The sequence below is a fragment of the Macrobrachium rosenbergii genome, chromosome 58, assembly GCF_040412425.1.
Source record: "Macrobrachium rosenbergii isolate ZJJX-2024 chromosome 58, ASM4041242v1, whole genome shotgun sequence".
NCBI classification, from domain to species: Eukaryota; Metazoa; Arthropoda; class Malacostraca; order Decapoda; family Palaemonidae; genus Macrobrachium; species Macrobrachium rosenbergii.
The window spans coordinates 15,077,963-15,094,000 of NC_089798.1; the positions used below are offsets into that span (position 1 = coordinate 15,077,963).

At 39.7% G+C, this 16,038-nt stretch overlaps 1 protein-coding gene across 5 annotated transcripts in view; it reads left to right on the forward strand.

Moving 5' to 3' along the window:
- Positions 1-527: 527 nt before the first annotated feature.
- LOC136837156 (uncharacterized) overlaps positions 528-16,038 on the forward strand; it is a 44,638-nt gene continuing 29,127 nt past the window's right edge. The window contains exons 1-7 of one of the 5 annotated variants that reach the window (XM_067101828.1): positions 528-1,161; positions 2,536-2,580; positions 2,956-3,052; positions 3,133-3,204; positions 3,580-3,909; positions 4,171-4,274; positions 6,827-6,862. In XM_067101828.1, coding sequence (XP_066957929.1) covers positions 3,019-3,052; positions 3,133-3,204; positions 3,580-3,909; positions 4,171-4,274; positions 6,827-6,862 — 576 coding nt within the window. In that variant the 5' untranslated portion in view covers positions 528-1,161; positions 2,536-2,580; positions 2,956-3,018. The other 4 variants (XM_067101824.1, XM_067101827.1, XM_067101825.1 and 1 more) reach the window with 4 other exon arrangements.

The window sequence follows — 16,038 nt, forward strand, 5'->3', positions numbered from 1 at the left end:
CAAAAATATTACTAAAGAATTAAATATGTTAGAAGATCAACAGTATCTAAGTACTTTCATTAGTAATGCCAAAACACTCTTGCAAGAACACAGAGACATAATAAATGCCATTTTGTTAGCCCATAAGGGAATATTAAGCCCAACATTAATTACTCCCAGGGAGTTAGAAGGCATAATTAATGATTTTTAGTCAAAGGGAGCCGCGAGAGTCTCATGCAGTTACGTCTGCCTTAGGCAGCGCCCGGCTAAATCCCTTATCAGAGAACTTATAGCACAGGGTTGGCACGTATTCATTCCGGTTAACGGAAGCTTGTCACTATTGTGATAGGATATCAGGTCTCGGGGGTCTGCACTTTGACCCCCTATCCGCGCATTGATGAATCAATTCATGGCTAAACATCTCCACTGGTTACACCTTTCCATTTGCGTTTCCGTGGCTAGTTCGAATGAATCGGGTCAAAACGCGACTAGGCATCTACTGCGCATGCGCATGTTGCCAACCCAATGTCTTTCCAGCCGCGCTTTTTGGTGTGTGGTAAAATCTTTTCCGTCGTAATTTGAAGGATTTCAACTTTATTTGGCAGTGAGTCTTCATCTAAGTCAACGGGGAATAAGATAAGTACCTGCCCTACCGCAGTCACAAAATTTAGTCCTGCTTAACTAATATTTTCATATATTTTTTAGTGTCCGAAATGACGCGCGGGAGTTCATACCGCTACCGGTATTTAGGCTAGGCTTCTGCCTTAATTAAAGCGAAAAGCATAGGTTAGGGTAGGATTTTTAGATTCAGCATGTCAAAAAACCCTAGCGTGAACTGTTAAACATGCTTGGAAAGTTTATATAAACCTGCTTGTTATGAAATTATCGATAGCCCGAACCAAAGACTGTATACTGAGGGAAGACAGGAAGGCTCAAAATACGAATGTTAATATACTAGTTGCCAACTCCAAAGTGAACACAATAGTTTGAGCGCTCAGTGTTCAGATGGCGTTGTAGGTCTATCGCATGTCGTCTGTTTGTTTATATTTAGAATTTGACAGTTGACACAAACGAAATCATGGCGCCAACAGTGAATAAGTCACACAAGTGTGTTGTTTGCAATAAACGAAAAGAAACCGATCCTCATTTGGTGTTTCACAGGTTCCCTAAGGATAAAGAACGGTGAGTACTAACAGTGTAATACATGAAATATGTGCTACTAATCAGTAAGCCCCACTGGTATTGGACATAAGATTATGGCAAGGTATCCGCAGTACATTTTCTTGTTTCAAACTTTATTTTTTTTTTAAGTTTACTGAGTAGCATTTTGACTTCATCACACTCAAACCAGCAACCAAGCAGTGCTGTGCCAATTCAGGAGTGTTAAGAGAATAAAAAAGTGTTGGTTTACAGAGTAAAAGTGTTCAAGGTATGTCAATGAAAGTATAGCCTGTAAGGTTAGAAAAAACTTCCAAATTCCTAGCCTAACCGAAACTGATTAGTATGACAGCAAACATGCCGATAGATGTCCAAAGATTAGACAGATTTAGTATTGGTGATGATCCAAAATCAGTGGGTAAAAGATCGAAAAAGTGGAGAAGCAGCTTCCAAATTTATTTAGAAGCACTAGGGAAAATGGATAAAAAGCAGCAGAAACCATTGTTACTTCACACTGCAGGTTTAGAAGTTCAGGAAGTTTACAGAAGACAATTGAAGGGCTCACAAATCCATTTGCTCCTTAAGCAAATATGTACTTTGAATGTTATCAGCTCATCAAAGCCTCACGGGAATCATGTGAGACAGTAAATTCATTTGTGACTAGGTTAAGGAAATTAGCTTCAACTTGTGAAATTGGAGATCTAGACCAGAGGTTAATAGAGCAAATTATAGTAAAGACTAACTCGCAAGAGCTTAGGAAGACATTGCTACAAGAAAAGAAGCTAACCATGCAGAAAGTTCTAGAAATAGCAAGAGCGCATATTTCCCAAGTCTAAACGAGTAGCCGAGTCACAGCCAAGGAAATATGTTTGGCTGTAGCCCCGAAAATAGCCATAGGATTTTTTCAAAAATAATCTCAATGTGATTCCCACAAAAAGTTACCTTACATTGCTTAACCTAACCTAACCTAACCTAACTTTTAAAGTGATGCATTCAAGAGTGATTAGATTTTCTCTGCAACATGCTATAAGTCAAAGCTATAGCATAGTAGAATGTTTTTTTGTATGCTGGTGAAATAGGATGGCATAACATATAGTATTATATGTTCACCTAGATGCTTGATATGGACGAACCCCATCCAAATTCAGGAGTTGAGGCAAAAAACCTCAGGACAACTAAATTCAAGCTATCGTGTGTGCAGCAGGCATTTCTCCACCAAAAATTACCTTCATCCAGCTTCTGACAAACTTTGCCACAATGACTGCCCAGATCAACATGTAGAAGGTATGTGTTATCTTTTTTATTTATGTGTTTAGTCATTACTATATTATCAACTGATTTTTTATCAGTGAGACATATTTTTCTACATAAAAAGCCTGCATCTATTGCACATTACAGGTTCTACTAGCTGCACCAGATCAGATGTTGACCCTATAAAGAAAAGTGAGTTATTGAAAAATGCTGATTTAATTGTAGCCATATAAAGCTTAGATGCCTTTTTACATGTGGGTGTGCTACAAAGGAAAATGAATGAAGCTTATTTGCCATAAAACTGATAGCAGAATAAAAAGCACTTGCACTTGTATTATTCTCACCTTTCATTTTCCTTCATGGCATTCTTTGTTTCATCCTATTTATATTTTTTTCCATGTGCAATGTTGGATATATCTATTCATATATGTATGTATGTCTTTAATAATTTATATAATTGCAGTACATAATTTAGTAAAATGATTTTTGTGTGCTATATTTTTTGTGTATATATTTATATACATATATTTTGTATAATGCACTTATTGTTGAAATACATATTTTCAGATACATCAATAGATTTACACCACCAAGCAAATTATACATCAAACTGGTTGCTGACTTATCCACATGAGAATTTGCACAACCTTGAACCTTGAATATGGTGTGTATTTGATGTGCAGTTTGTATATGTTTAGATTTTTTGAAATGGTAAGTGCATCACAATTATTATTCTAAATATAGTTAATCTTGTAGGTACCATTCCTGCTCTGGAGAATAGATCATCTGAGATAAGAGCTTCATCCTTGAAACATGGTAAATGGTTTATGCTTTTGGTAGATATTACAGTTTTGCTTTTACTAACTAGAATTCATATAGTAGGTAAAGATTGACCTTTAAGATTTTGCAATATTATGCTACATATATATTCACTTTGTCTTCAGTGAAAAAGTGTTAGGCTAATAGTTGTATTATGGCTATAGGGTTCATCTAGCAACTGACCAGGGAAAATTCCAAAGAAGATTGTGAAAATATTGAATTAAGTGAAAATGTTCAAGCAGATATTGGTAAGAAAATTTTGTTTAGTAGTATTTTTGTGTATATTTATGCATAAAATACTTATGATTTTACCAGCCAAATGAAAAAGTATAATATGGCATTTGTTTCATTTCATATTATTTGCGTTTCCAGAATTTACTGATGGTTATCCAAAGGATACTGGCAGTGAAGTGTACAGTAATGCCACAGTAACAAGCATTATGGATAATATTAGTTGTATTGCTACAAGTGTTAGTCCTACTACAACTATTATGACTGTTAGACCTACATTTGCTACTAATACTGCTACTACTACTTCCCCTCCTCCTACTGCTGCTACTACTACAACTACTACTAATGATGATGTTGATTGTAGCATTCTCAATGGAAATGATAATTTACAAAAGCCTGAAATACAGTATGAGACCATACAATTAGGGTTACATGAAGGAGAACCAACATTCACAACCATAAAATCAAATGGTAAGATATATCATGAATCAGTTTTTTTAAGAGATCAAAACAAAATATTTTTCCGCAATAAATGGTGAGTTCTGCAATACACTTAAATAAATAAATAAATGTTAAAAATTGTATGTATATATATATATATATATATATATATATATATATATATATATATATATATATATATATATATATATATATATATAAAATTTAATAGTTATTATGTTTGTACCAATTGTTTTTGCACTGGATTATTAACTCTTGATATTTTTTCAGAGTCTACCAGCAGCTTGCAAAGGAAAAAGAAAAACCAGTGTGCACTAATAAAGAAGCAACGGATGCAGATTTGTAGACTTATGAAAAAACTTGAACAAATGAAGGTAAGCCAAAAAAAATTGTGATACATGTACCCTACCATCTACAATTATAAAAAATGCAAGCAAATATATAAGTGGCACAGCTCTAGAATTTTTTAAAACACAAATGAAATTAGCCGGTGTCTCCAAATATGGTAGGAGATATTCACTTTCTCAAAAATGTTTTTCTCTTGGACTTTATTTCAAAAGTCCCAGAGCATATAATTTTATCAGCAAGATATTTACTTTACCAACAACGAGAATGCTGAGGTACTGGGTATCCAAAATTGATTTTAATGTTGGCTGGAATGAGTCTGTTTTTAAATTGTTAACACAGAAAGCTTTATTAATGAATGAAAATGATAAAATGAAAATGATAAATACTGTGGCATTATATTTGATGCTATATCCCTTAAATCTGATGTACAGTTCAACATAAGTAAAGATGTGGTGGAGGGATTTGAAGATCTTGGCCAGTATGGCAAAGGGCAAGACCCAGCTCAGTATGCCATGGTCTTCATGGCAAAAGGCTTGGCTTCCAAATGGAAGCAAGTACTGGGCTATTTTTTATTTACAAAATCTATTAAAGGTGATACCTTAATGTATATGGTAACTGACTGTATTGGTAAATTAAAGAATGTATATTTATACCCAACATTTTTGGTATGTGACCAAGATCCAAATAATAGAAGGTTGTTTAAAAATCTTAACATTTCCATACAAAAACCTTTTTTCTCACATGAAGGTGAAAATGTGTATTTCTTTTATGATACACCACACCTTTTGAAAAGTATCAGAAACAATTTTAAGAAGTATGACATACAAGTTGGTGGGCGAAAAGTGTCATGGAAATATATAGAGAAATTTTTTGAAGCAGATTCTCAGATGTGGCTACGGTTACCACCAAAACTTACAGCATCACATGTCTTCAACACCGGTTTTGATAAAATGAGAGTGAATCTAGCTGCACAGGTGTTCAGCTGTAGTGTAGCAGCTGGTTTATTTACACATGCAGTATTAGGGGCATTACCGCAAGAATGTGGTTCGGATTCCACAATAAGCTGTAGGTCCCGTTGCTAGGTAACCAGTAGGTTCTTAGCCACGTAAAAATAAGTCTAATCCTTCGGGCCAGCCCTAGGAGAGCTGTTAACCAGCTCAGTGGTCTGGTTAAACTAAGATATACTTAACTTATTACCGCAAGAAGCGGAAAATACAGCATTATTTGTAAATGATATTGGTGAATTGTTTGACGTATTTAACAGCAGCTGTGTATTTCATTTTAAAGAGAGGAAATGTGCAATGAGTGATAGTAATAATAATATTAATTTTTTATCTGAAAAGACTGATATGCTGTCAAGCTTAACTTTTATTGGAACTAAAAGTAATATTCCATGTATAGATGGTTGGCTTTTAAACATCTCTAGCCTTAAAATGTTATGGAACCATATGAAGGATAGGGGTTTTAAATTCCTTTTAACTAACAGGATAAATCAAGATTGTCTTGAAAATTTCTTTAGTGTACTATGAAGTTCAGGTGGAAATAATGACACTTCAAGTTCATATAAAATTAAAACCTTAATATAAAATGCTCTATGTAACAATCTCATGAAAAATAATGTTAAAGGAAACTGCATAGATGATAACACCCCAATACTGCAATATTTGAAGATCTGTGACTTAGAAACTAAACTTAATAAAAATCATTTTGAAAATAAAGATATTGTTAATTTAGATTGCCCTGCGACAGATGAGGAAGAGGTCCAAGAATTTTTTGAAAATCTTTTAGAAGGTTCAGTTGATAATTCACCAGTAGATTTGATAATTGATGAACCTGAAGATAAATCCCTTAAAACAATTCAGGATTTTGTTTCAAGCTTCAACCCAAATAATGATGGTAATGTTGAGACAGAACCAGTAGTGACAAAATCTATTCAAGATTTCATTTGTAATTTTAATTCCTTTGCTCCTGACAGTAGTATTGACACACCTAAAGACAATATATCTGATTATAGGCACAATTTCATAGAGAAAAATGCAGTAACTTACATAGCAGGATATGTATGCCATAAACTTCTCAAACATCACAAGTGTGATGCATGTAAATCAGTACTTATCTGTGAAGATGGAAAAAGATTTTGATTCAAATAATTTGACCTTGTTTCTTGGAAATAAAGAAGATGGCTATGGTATCCAAGTACTATTATAACTAACATTATTAATGATTATGAATCAGCATTTCAAAGTAATATGGTAGAGTTAATAATGAAAGACAATGTAAAACATAATTTAACTCAAGTTATTAAACTAATGTAGATAACCTCAATGTTTGTGATGGTGTTGTAGATAAAGTGATAGACATATTTTTAAAAATGCGTATATGTTATTTCGTTAAATTTCTCAACAGAACATTAAGGAAAAGAAAACATAGTGGTGGTAATTACTCAGGTCCCTGTAAAAATAGAAAACTAACAAAGATTTCACATATTTGATATAATTTGACTAAGGTCCATGTTATAGAATAGTCTATGCAATGTATTTTTTTTGTCATAAAGATATTAAAATAATATATTTCTCAGGAGCTGACATATTTGGCGTCAGGAACATGTTTAGTGGTATGTATTATATTTAACTTTGATTTAACTTATAAGTGCATAAATATTTCAGCATGTTTGCACACCTGAGTAGCATTACAGGAGTATACTGCTTCAACATCTTATTTTGTTAGAGTGTTCCTTGTCTTCTTATTTTTCTATTTCCTAAATAAAGATTAACATTTTACAGTATTTGTATACTGTATTTGTTTGTGTTTGTATTTTCATGTACATTCAATGTGTGTTTACTGTCTGTGCTTTCTATGTTTGCATGCTTGCTTTGTCTTATGTTTGCACTATGTATTTAATTCTTGAAGAAAACCTTTCTTTAGTATTATGTTTTCTCATATTTATAATTATATTAGAGTTTATTTGCATGTAATTCATCATGCAGTTTTGGTTTGCTTGTATGTTATTTTTTTGGTTTACAATTTTTATATGTGCAATATTATTTACTGAGTTATTTTTTTCTTATGTATAATTTATTAAAGTTCATTTGCGTGTGATTTATCTTGCATTTTTGGTTGTCTTGTATGCTACCTTATTTCTATTTCCAACCCCCTTTTGATTATTTTTATGTGTGATACAATTTAGTGAGTTATTTTGTTCCTTTTGTTTGTGTATTTATACATTTATTAGTTTATATTACTAATATAAACTAATACATGAGTATACATGAGTGCATCATGCATTTCTGTTTCAATAAAAATTACAATTGTGTTTTATATACACCTAATATCTCCATTCTGCAGTGGCCTACAAACTATAATTAAATGTATGCTTACACATATGCACTTGTGGCTAAGTTTAACAAATCAAATATACAGTATGTTTTACTTTATTCGAACATTATATTGTATAGAACATTTAAAAATGATTGTAATTGCAAGAAAATTAACTAAATTATAAGAGATATAGCTATTAAGTTTCTGAAAAATAGACTGAGAAACATAAGGATATGTATTTGTAATATACAATACTTAAATTTGCAAGAAAATTAACTAAATTATAAGAGATATAGCTATTAAGTTTCTGAAAAATAGACTGAGAAACATAAGGATATGTATTCTTAATCTCTATATGTACCTATTTGTAAATTTGCAATTTAGTTATCTAAAATTTAAGAATGTCATAAATATAAGAATAAAATATACTGACATAGTAATTGCAAATTATGAACAAATATGTCGCAAAATTTACAATTGAATTCCATCCTATATTCCCGTAAGCATTACCGCTCTGAATGTTTAACCGTTCGCTCAATAGATGGAGCCATTCGTTTTGCATGGGAGTATCTGGCATCTGTTTTTGCACACTCATTTGAGTGATATTAGGCTCAGCCTTCCTATCTTCCTTCAGTATATAGTCTTTGGCCCGAACGCTAGCGCCAGCGCTAAAGTTACGCTAACCTTTGCTACTTTTAGGTTTACCGAAGCGGATGATAGCCGCTTTCGGTACTTAAGGTAATTCTTTTTAGTGTTATTCATGTGACATAACTATATTTTGGACATTTTGATAGAGTTTTTTGTGTAAAACCTCCGATTTATGTCCCATTATCAGTGGGGAAAAATGATGTGGGCTTCTGGAACATTCTAGAAGGTTCCATCGAAGCTCTGTCGAAGCCTTCGACTCAGAATCGTTTCGTAACGAGAATTGCATATGATACACTGGCTCCCATTCGAGTTACCAGATACCTCAAGTCGAATTATTTCGAAATGGTAGCTTTTCTCATGACGAATTGATTTGAAATAGTAACTTTATGTCGAATTGATTCGAAATAGTAGCTCTTTTATGTCGAATAGTGTAGTATAGAAATGAGTTATGAACTCAAATAAAGATATGTCGTTCTATTAGCTGTAAGGTTGTTGCCATGCACCAATGAAGTCGTGAGTATCGATTCTTGCCAACGTTATTCGTCTGGGGCGATCGATGTCCTGTATTGGATGTACCTAGATCCCCTAGTCTAGGCTAAGCCTACATGATAGCCCACATTCTTGGTCTATGATACCCTCGACTCGAATGGCATGGATTTACCTGTTGCTCTGTCATAGAACTGACATAATCCCAAAACTATTCGACTTCCTTGTTCGTGATCATAGATTGCCCTTCAGTAGTAGCTCTCCCCCAGTGAGTATCCCCCCCTTTTTCCCCTGTGCCTAGTGCCCATTGGAGACAAGCCTCGAACAGGGATGTCGACCGGGCATGAATTTAGCCATTCGAGATAGTAGAATGAATGTCACCTCATTCGAGAATATAAAAAGAGATGGTAGAATGAATGTCACCTCATTCGAGAATATAAAAACTATATGCTCGTTTTTTCGCATGATGTAAGGGCTTATATAACATAGTTCCTTGAACATTTTAGGGGTGTTTCATAGTGTTGTTTTTTTTATAGGCTTTGCCAAATAAGTGTGCTAATGCCGCCTGTAAGAAACGGATAGACTCCATCAAGACTCAGCTTGAGTTTTGTCGGGGGTGTGCTCCCTGCAGTGTACAGGGTACGGACCATCCATACTGGAGTCCGGACGGGTGTGACGTGTACTGAATGGCTGTCATGGGCTCGTACGGGCGATTACACTGTTTCTGGCTCTATGGGAAATATTAATATACAACATTTAAGAGCATGGGTAAGAGAATTCTCCAAAATCGGCCCAAAAGGTCCTCTTGGCTATGTGCCAGACAAAGGTGTAAGAGATTTTCTCTTCCCCACGGCCAGAATTCAGTCGGTCAGGGGTTATGAGAACTCACCTGATGATGTCGTGGTGGATCTTAATGCATCCACTGTGGTGCCCCCCTTCACACCAGGGGATGAAATCAATTTGGGAGAATCTGAAAATCTGGATGATGAGGGGGATCTATTTGATGCTGAGCCTCGACCCCCAATAGATCAACCGATTCCTGGCAGCATCCCTAGTAAATCGGCTCCTATGGACGTCGATGAGGATAATGTTTCAGTCCGCACAACTGCCTCTACTAAGAGAAAGTTTGCAGTACAAGAAGCTAGGATGTCTGCAATGGAATCAAAGCTGGACAAGTTGATAGAACTACAAATTGCAAAATCTTTGGATACAGGGGCTCAGGGACAGACTCCGGAGCATGCACAAGTGTCAGATCCACCCATTAATATAGATGATTTCCCAGATTTGAGAGTGGTGGAGGACGAGCCAGAGCAGTATAATCCCTGGGTGGTGGCATCACGGCTAGCTAGAGAGCGGATGGCATCTCCTATGATAGTGATGGCATAGTTAGGTTAGAGTTTGTCCACTTCAAAGGTAGTAAGTTTCGCTTTCGATGCCAAACACCTAAGACTAGCTATGGTACCGGAGGAAACCATGATTTTTACCCAGGATCAGGCAAGGGGCTTCCTTTCTAATATCTGCCAGGACCTGGGAGGTAGTGCTCTGGGCATCCAGGTTCTTGCTAGGAACCTTCCCGCCTGGAAAGTACCAGTTGGTGAGAAGTTCCCATCTATCACCAATAAACTGTTTAAATCTTGGGAAAAGAACTGGGTAGAGTCAGTCGCCCATGGGACGAAGTTCTCTTTAAAGGAACTCCAGGACTTTGGAACAGTTCTGCCAGATTCCATGGACGATCTAAAAAAACCATTAGCAGGCTTCACAGAGGTGATGAAGAAAGGCAAATTTCTAGCAAACCATGCCCGTTCATGCTTTTTTGCGGACACTCTTTACCTTGCCCACACCCTGTGTGTTCAGGAGTTCGAGGCGAGGAAACTTTTAATGTCCTGCTTTACAACCTTGATGTTAATGGAATCTCAGGCATAACGCTGTGACCAGCAAAGAGATTCAGTGCTCCCAAGGTTACAAATTCGGAACATGGGCCCAATCTTCATCTGGAGGCTTGGGCGGCGTCCAAATTAAAACTTAGACGTCAAGCCCTGAAATTCGCTGACCAGAAGTCTATGCCAGTAAAGGAGCTCCTCTTTGCCTCCCCTATGTGTAGTGACCTCTTTCCTAGGGACCTAGTAACCAAGTTGAATAATGTTGCTACCCACCGAGGTATCAAATTTGAGGAGTTACTAGGATATGACCCGGAAGCAGACCTAAGGGGGGTAAAACGCAGGTAGAAGGCTTTTAAAGCACCAGCTCTTCCTGCGCCAGACCCAGGACAAGGTTCGTCTTTCTATAAACAATTCCCTATGCCACACTCTCAGCCATCCTTGAAGAGCAGCAGTGCACTGCCATCTCAACAGTCCCAATTTAGGCAGTTCCAGGAGGCTCGAGGCAGTTGTGGAAGAGGGTTGATCCTTTCGAGGGAAGAAAGGTAACAGGAGGACGAGGTGGTGGTAGAGGTCAATTCAACCAATGAGACATTTCAGGTTGGGGGCAGACTGAAGAGGTTCCAGGAAGCCTGGAAAGTGTCCCCTTGGGTCTATCAAGTGGTATCGAAAGGTCTGCGCTGGGATTGGAAGGGCCCCCTTCCGCAGCAAATACTTTCATCAGTGCAGCACTAAAAAAGTCGATCCTATCTGTGAACAAAATACTAATAAAGGACACAATAGCGAGAAATGCCACTTTATCAGGTTCCAGGGGACCCTTTTCAGTGTTCCAAAGAGGGACTCTTAGGAAAGGAGTGTCATTCTGGACCCCTCTGTCCTCAACAAGGCAATAAACTGTCCCAAATTCAAAATGCTGACGATAGATCAGATAAGACATACCTTGCCAAAGGACAGCTACACCTCTTCTATCGACTTGAAAGATGCATATTGGCACATTCCAATCCAACCTCATTTTCGCCAGTATCTAGGATTCATCTGGCTCGCCAGTCATACAGATTCAAAGTGATGCCATTTGGCCTCAATGTAACCCCCAGATGGTTCAGACCTTGCAGGACTTCGGGTTCCTAATCAACTGGGAAAAGTCATGGCTGAAGCCAGAAAAGAAGTTCAGATGGCTAGGCCTACAATGGTGTCAAGAAAGCAGAAAGCTAGCCCTACCAGAGACCTCCAGGAAGTCAGTAGTAGATCAGGTAAAGAGGTTCAGAAAAGCCAAGAGTTTTTCCAGAAGGAACCTAGAAGTGCTGCAGGGCAAACTACTATTCACATCAATAGTAGATCCAGTCTTGAAAACGTCTTTGAAGGATTTGATCTGGATTCTCATTTTAAAGGCAAACAAATCATTCAGAGACCACAAGGTCCCGATGAAAAGGAGGTGCAAGACAATGCTCAAACTGTGGGCATCGAATCAGGCCCTGAAATCTTCAGTCCGGCTAGTCCCGAAACCAGTCTCAGTGACCATTCATACGGGTGCTTCGGCGAAGGACGGATGGGGAGGGACACTCAGATCAGAACAAAGTGTCCGGAAAGTGGTCGGAAGCCCTCAAATCTTGCCATATCAATATCAAAGAAATGATGGCAGTGCTCCTGTCACTCAAGGGACTGAAACCCATGAGGGGATCTCACATTCAGTTGTTCATAGACAACAAGCCGGTGGTACAATGCTTGAAGCTTGGGGGATCACGGTCAAAGCCATTGAATCATATAGTGCTGGGGATCATGAGATTAGCTCAGGTGAAGAAATAGTGTCTGTCAGCATCCCACCTTGTGGGAGCTCAGAATGTCCTAGCAGACTCCCTCTCCAGATTCAAAGCCCAGGGGGAGTGGGAATTGGACAGTGGGTCATTCAGCGGGATCCTCCAAGATCACCCATATCTTCAGGTAGATCTGTTCGCAACACCTGACAATCACAAATTACTGAATTTTGTCACCTCCTATCACGACCTTCGAGCAGTGGCCAGAGATGCGCTTTCGCTGGACTGGAACCTGCTAGGGAACATTTAGCAGTTTCCCCCAACGAATTTATTAATGAAAGTAGTATAACTCCACAAGGAGTTCAAGGGGAGGGGAGTAGTGATTGCTCCAATGTGGCCGAACAGCCCTTGGTTTCCAACCCTACAGAAGCTGACTTTTCATCACAAGCCACTACATCTTCCTATTCTTTCCCCAGCAGGTTCAAGGGATAACTGTCTACGCCTCCTCCTTTCTGACGAAAAGCCTTCACGTGTGGACTTTCTCAGATCCCTGTGCTTCATGGAATGGTCACCTGAAGTCAGGGAATTCTTAATCACTAATATTAAGGGGAAATCCGCCAAACAGTATCAGTCAGTGTGGAACAAATTTGTCTCATTTGTTAGGGACCGTAAACCAACTACCATCGATAATAACTTCATGGGGAGTTCTTTGTGTTTGTATTTGGCGTAAAAAAGTTGGCTCCCTCCACTATTAAAAATCACAAGGCGGCTCTTGTGGTTCCTTTAAGGTACGGATTCGGAGTAGAGGTGCATTCAGAAGTGTTTCAAATGATGATGAAATCAATGGCTCTCCACAGGCTGGGTGAACAACCATGTGAATTATCATGGGATCTAGATATAGTCATACCTGCTCTGAACAGACGTACAGACAATAATATGAAATTTTTGTTAGAAAAAATGTTGTTTCATTATAATTACTTACCAAAACACTGTAAAAGCTTTTATCTCTTTAAAATCGACACGTCCTAGATATAAATTTTCAAACTTTGTTTGGGACGCTGATACAATTGGCGGGAGACCCAACCCCACCGGATGCCGGTGGGGGTAGCGTGGCAGGAGACATACCCATAAACCCAGGTCAGTTTTATTCTCGGACGTATTTGGAACGCATCTCGCGCGTCCGTCTGCCTCAAACTGTTTGGGTTCCTTTGTCTGCTTGCACTTGGTTGTGGCGTCTCTCCTTGGTGAAGTACTCAATTGCCTGTTTATTTATCTAGCTAGCCTAGCTCTGGGATTTCGTAGCTATGTCGGATTCAAGCTTTTCGGGATCCAGAGTTTGCGCAGGGAATTTGTGCTCCGCCAAACTAGTTAAACTTAAATACGATCGCCATTCTTCGTGTACAGCATGTAGGGGTCAAGAGTGTTCCCAGGAGAACACATGCAGTGAATGTATGGAATGGAGTCAGGAGTTTTGGCAAACATACAGTTCCCATCAGATTAAGCTGGTTAGGGATAGGGTTAGGAAAGCCTTTAAGCGTAAGGAAGCTAGGTTATCATCTTCTTCGGCGGTGGCATTGGCGTCACCTCCTCTAACGGCTGTTCCTTCCTCCTCTCCTACCCCCTCCTCTACCGCTGCTCTTTCCCCCTCTCATATTCCCCCCTCTTCTTCACCAGCTTCCCAGTATGTTTTCCCTAAAGCCAAGCCCAGCCTCGAGGCTGATAAATCAGAATTCGTTCTTTTCAGAAATCAAATGGAAGCGCAAATGAACGGTTTCATGGAGTCGGTCTTAAGTTTAGTGCGTTCGCACCGTAGTCCGGGTGTTAGCGTCGGTGATGACGTCAGTGTTGGTGTTGGTGATAACAATGTGGTTGTTCGCGATCGCGTTTCAGGCGAGTCTGCTCGTTTTTCTGAGTCTTTTGAGCAAAGGCAACTGTCCCGCTCGCCTTCTGAGGTCAGAAATTATTGCCCACGAGCAGGCTCGTCCTCTAAGGCACAGGAAAGCCTTAGTCCTAGTGGCGGAAGTAGTAAGCTGGACTCACCTTCGAAGCGTCGAAAAGCTTCAGGGAGACGTGAAAGTGATCCATCGACGCGTCGATCTTCTCGCCATCGCCGACATCGTAGGATGGTGTCCCCAGAAACTTCATCAAGGCGGTCGCAGTCGGCGGCACTACCTAAGGTTAAGCTCTTCAGGTGAGAGTAGCAGCAGTTCATCTTCAGTCTCTTCATATTCCAGCTCTTGGATCCCCCTCCTCGTCGCCATCGCAGTGGGATCAGACCTCTCGGCCCTTAAAGAGGCGTTCTTCGGATAATTCCTGCCCTAGGGTTACTAAACTCTTCAAGAAAAGGACAACCAGCCCTATACCTGGTTGCTCAGCGTGGGGATCCGATCAAGAAGATACATTTCAGACGCTTCCTCCCAGGTCCCCTAGTGCAGTCAAGATGTCTAGCCCTCTCCAGGAAGTTCCGCCGCAAGGGCCCGGCCCTCTTACCCCTCCTCCTGCACACGAAGTGTCTGCGCCTTTGGCTACATCCTCGCCCTCCCAGCAGTCTATTCTGTTGGAAGGGAAGATAGAAAAGGTAGTCCGCAAAGTCCTTGGTATTCCCGAGGATAGAGAAGTTGTCCCTCCTCAACTCCTGGATGGTCTGGGCACGGAACCGATTCTTTCTGGTGAAGAGGAAGGCCCAGAAGAATCGGGGCCTTCTTCACATTACGCTTCTCTACTCAGCTTTCTGCTGCAGTAGTACCCGCAACATTTTCAGCCGACAGCCCCGTCTTCTCCGACTTCTACGTTGCGTCTGGGAAAACAAGGTCCTGCCTCTTCACTTCCCAAGTTGGTACTCTCCACCGCCTCCAAGAAAGCATTAAAAGAGGTAGAGGCGTGGTTGGAAGCTAAGAGGTCCTCGGGTAAGTCGTCGTTTGCGTACCCTCCTTCAAAGCTGTCGAAAAGGAGGCAAAATTATTACAGCACAGGAGCTTCTCCTTCACTGGGATCCGCAATTTCAGCACAGGGGGACTTCGGCTCCCTGGTGGACCCCTCAAGACGCATTTCATTCGAGGCAGCCAAGACCTTCTTTTCTGCCCTAGACGTAGAACATTTTTCCAGGAACCTCTTCAAGCTCCTAGAGATTGTCAGCTTTATCGATTGGTCAATGGGAGCTGTTTTCAAACAGGTGGAGCAGGCTAATCTCGCAGAAGACGTCTTGGAAAAAATCACGGGGTTCCTGTCCTGCACCGATATCGCTATCCATGATGCGGCAGGCAAAATTTCCTCCCTCTTCGCCATGGCCACTCTGAAGAAGAGGGAAACTTAGTGCTCGTTCTTGTCTAAGGCTGTGACTTCTTCGCAGAGAACGGCTTTGATGTTCGCACCCTTTGACAAGGAGGGCCTCTTCCCAGAAGCAGTAGTGAAAGACGTCTTGTCAGCCATGGATAAGAGGCGTCGTCACACATCCTGTCTATGTCTTCCACAAGACCGAGGCCTGCTCCCGCCTTTGACCAAGACGGTATCTCCTCTTAACAGGCATCCGTTTCGTAACTCCAGGTCCAAACCTTACTCAAGGTCCCGCTACAACTCCAGGGGTCACAAGTTCTCCTCAAAGCCACAAGGTCGTCATACCAGTAAGTAGGATCCCTGTCCTCCATGCGCCAGTGGGGGCCAGACTCAGCCTCTTTTGGGAGGAATGGAGAGACAGAGGTGCAGATCAGTGG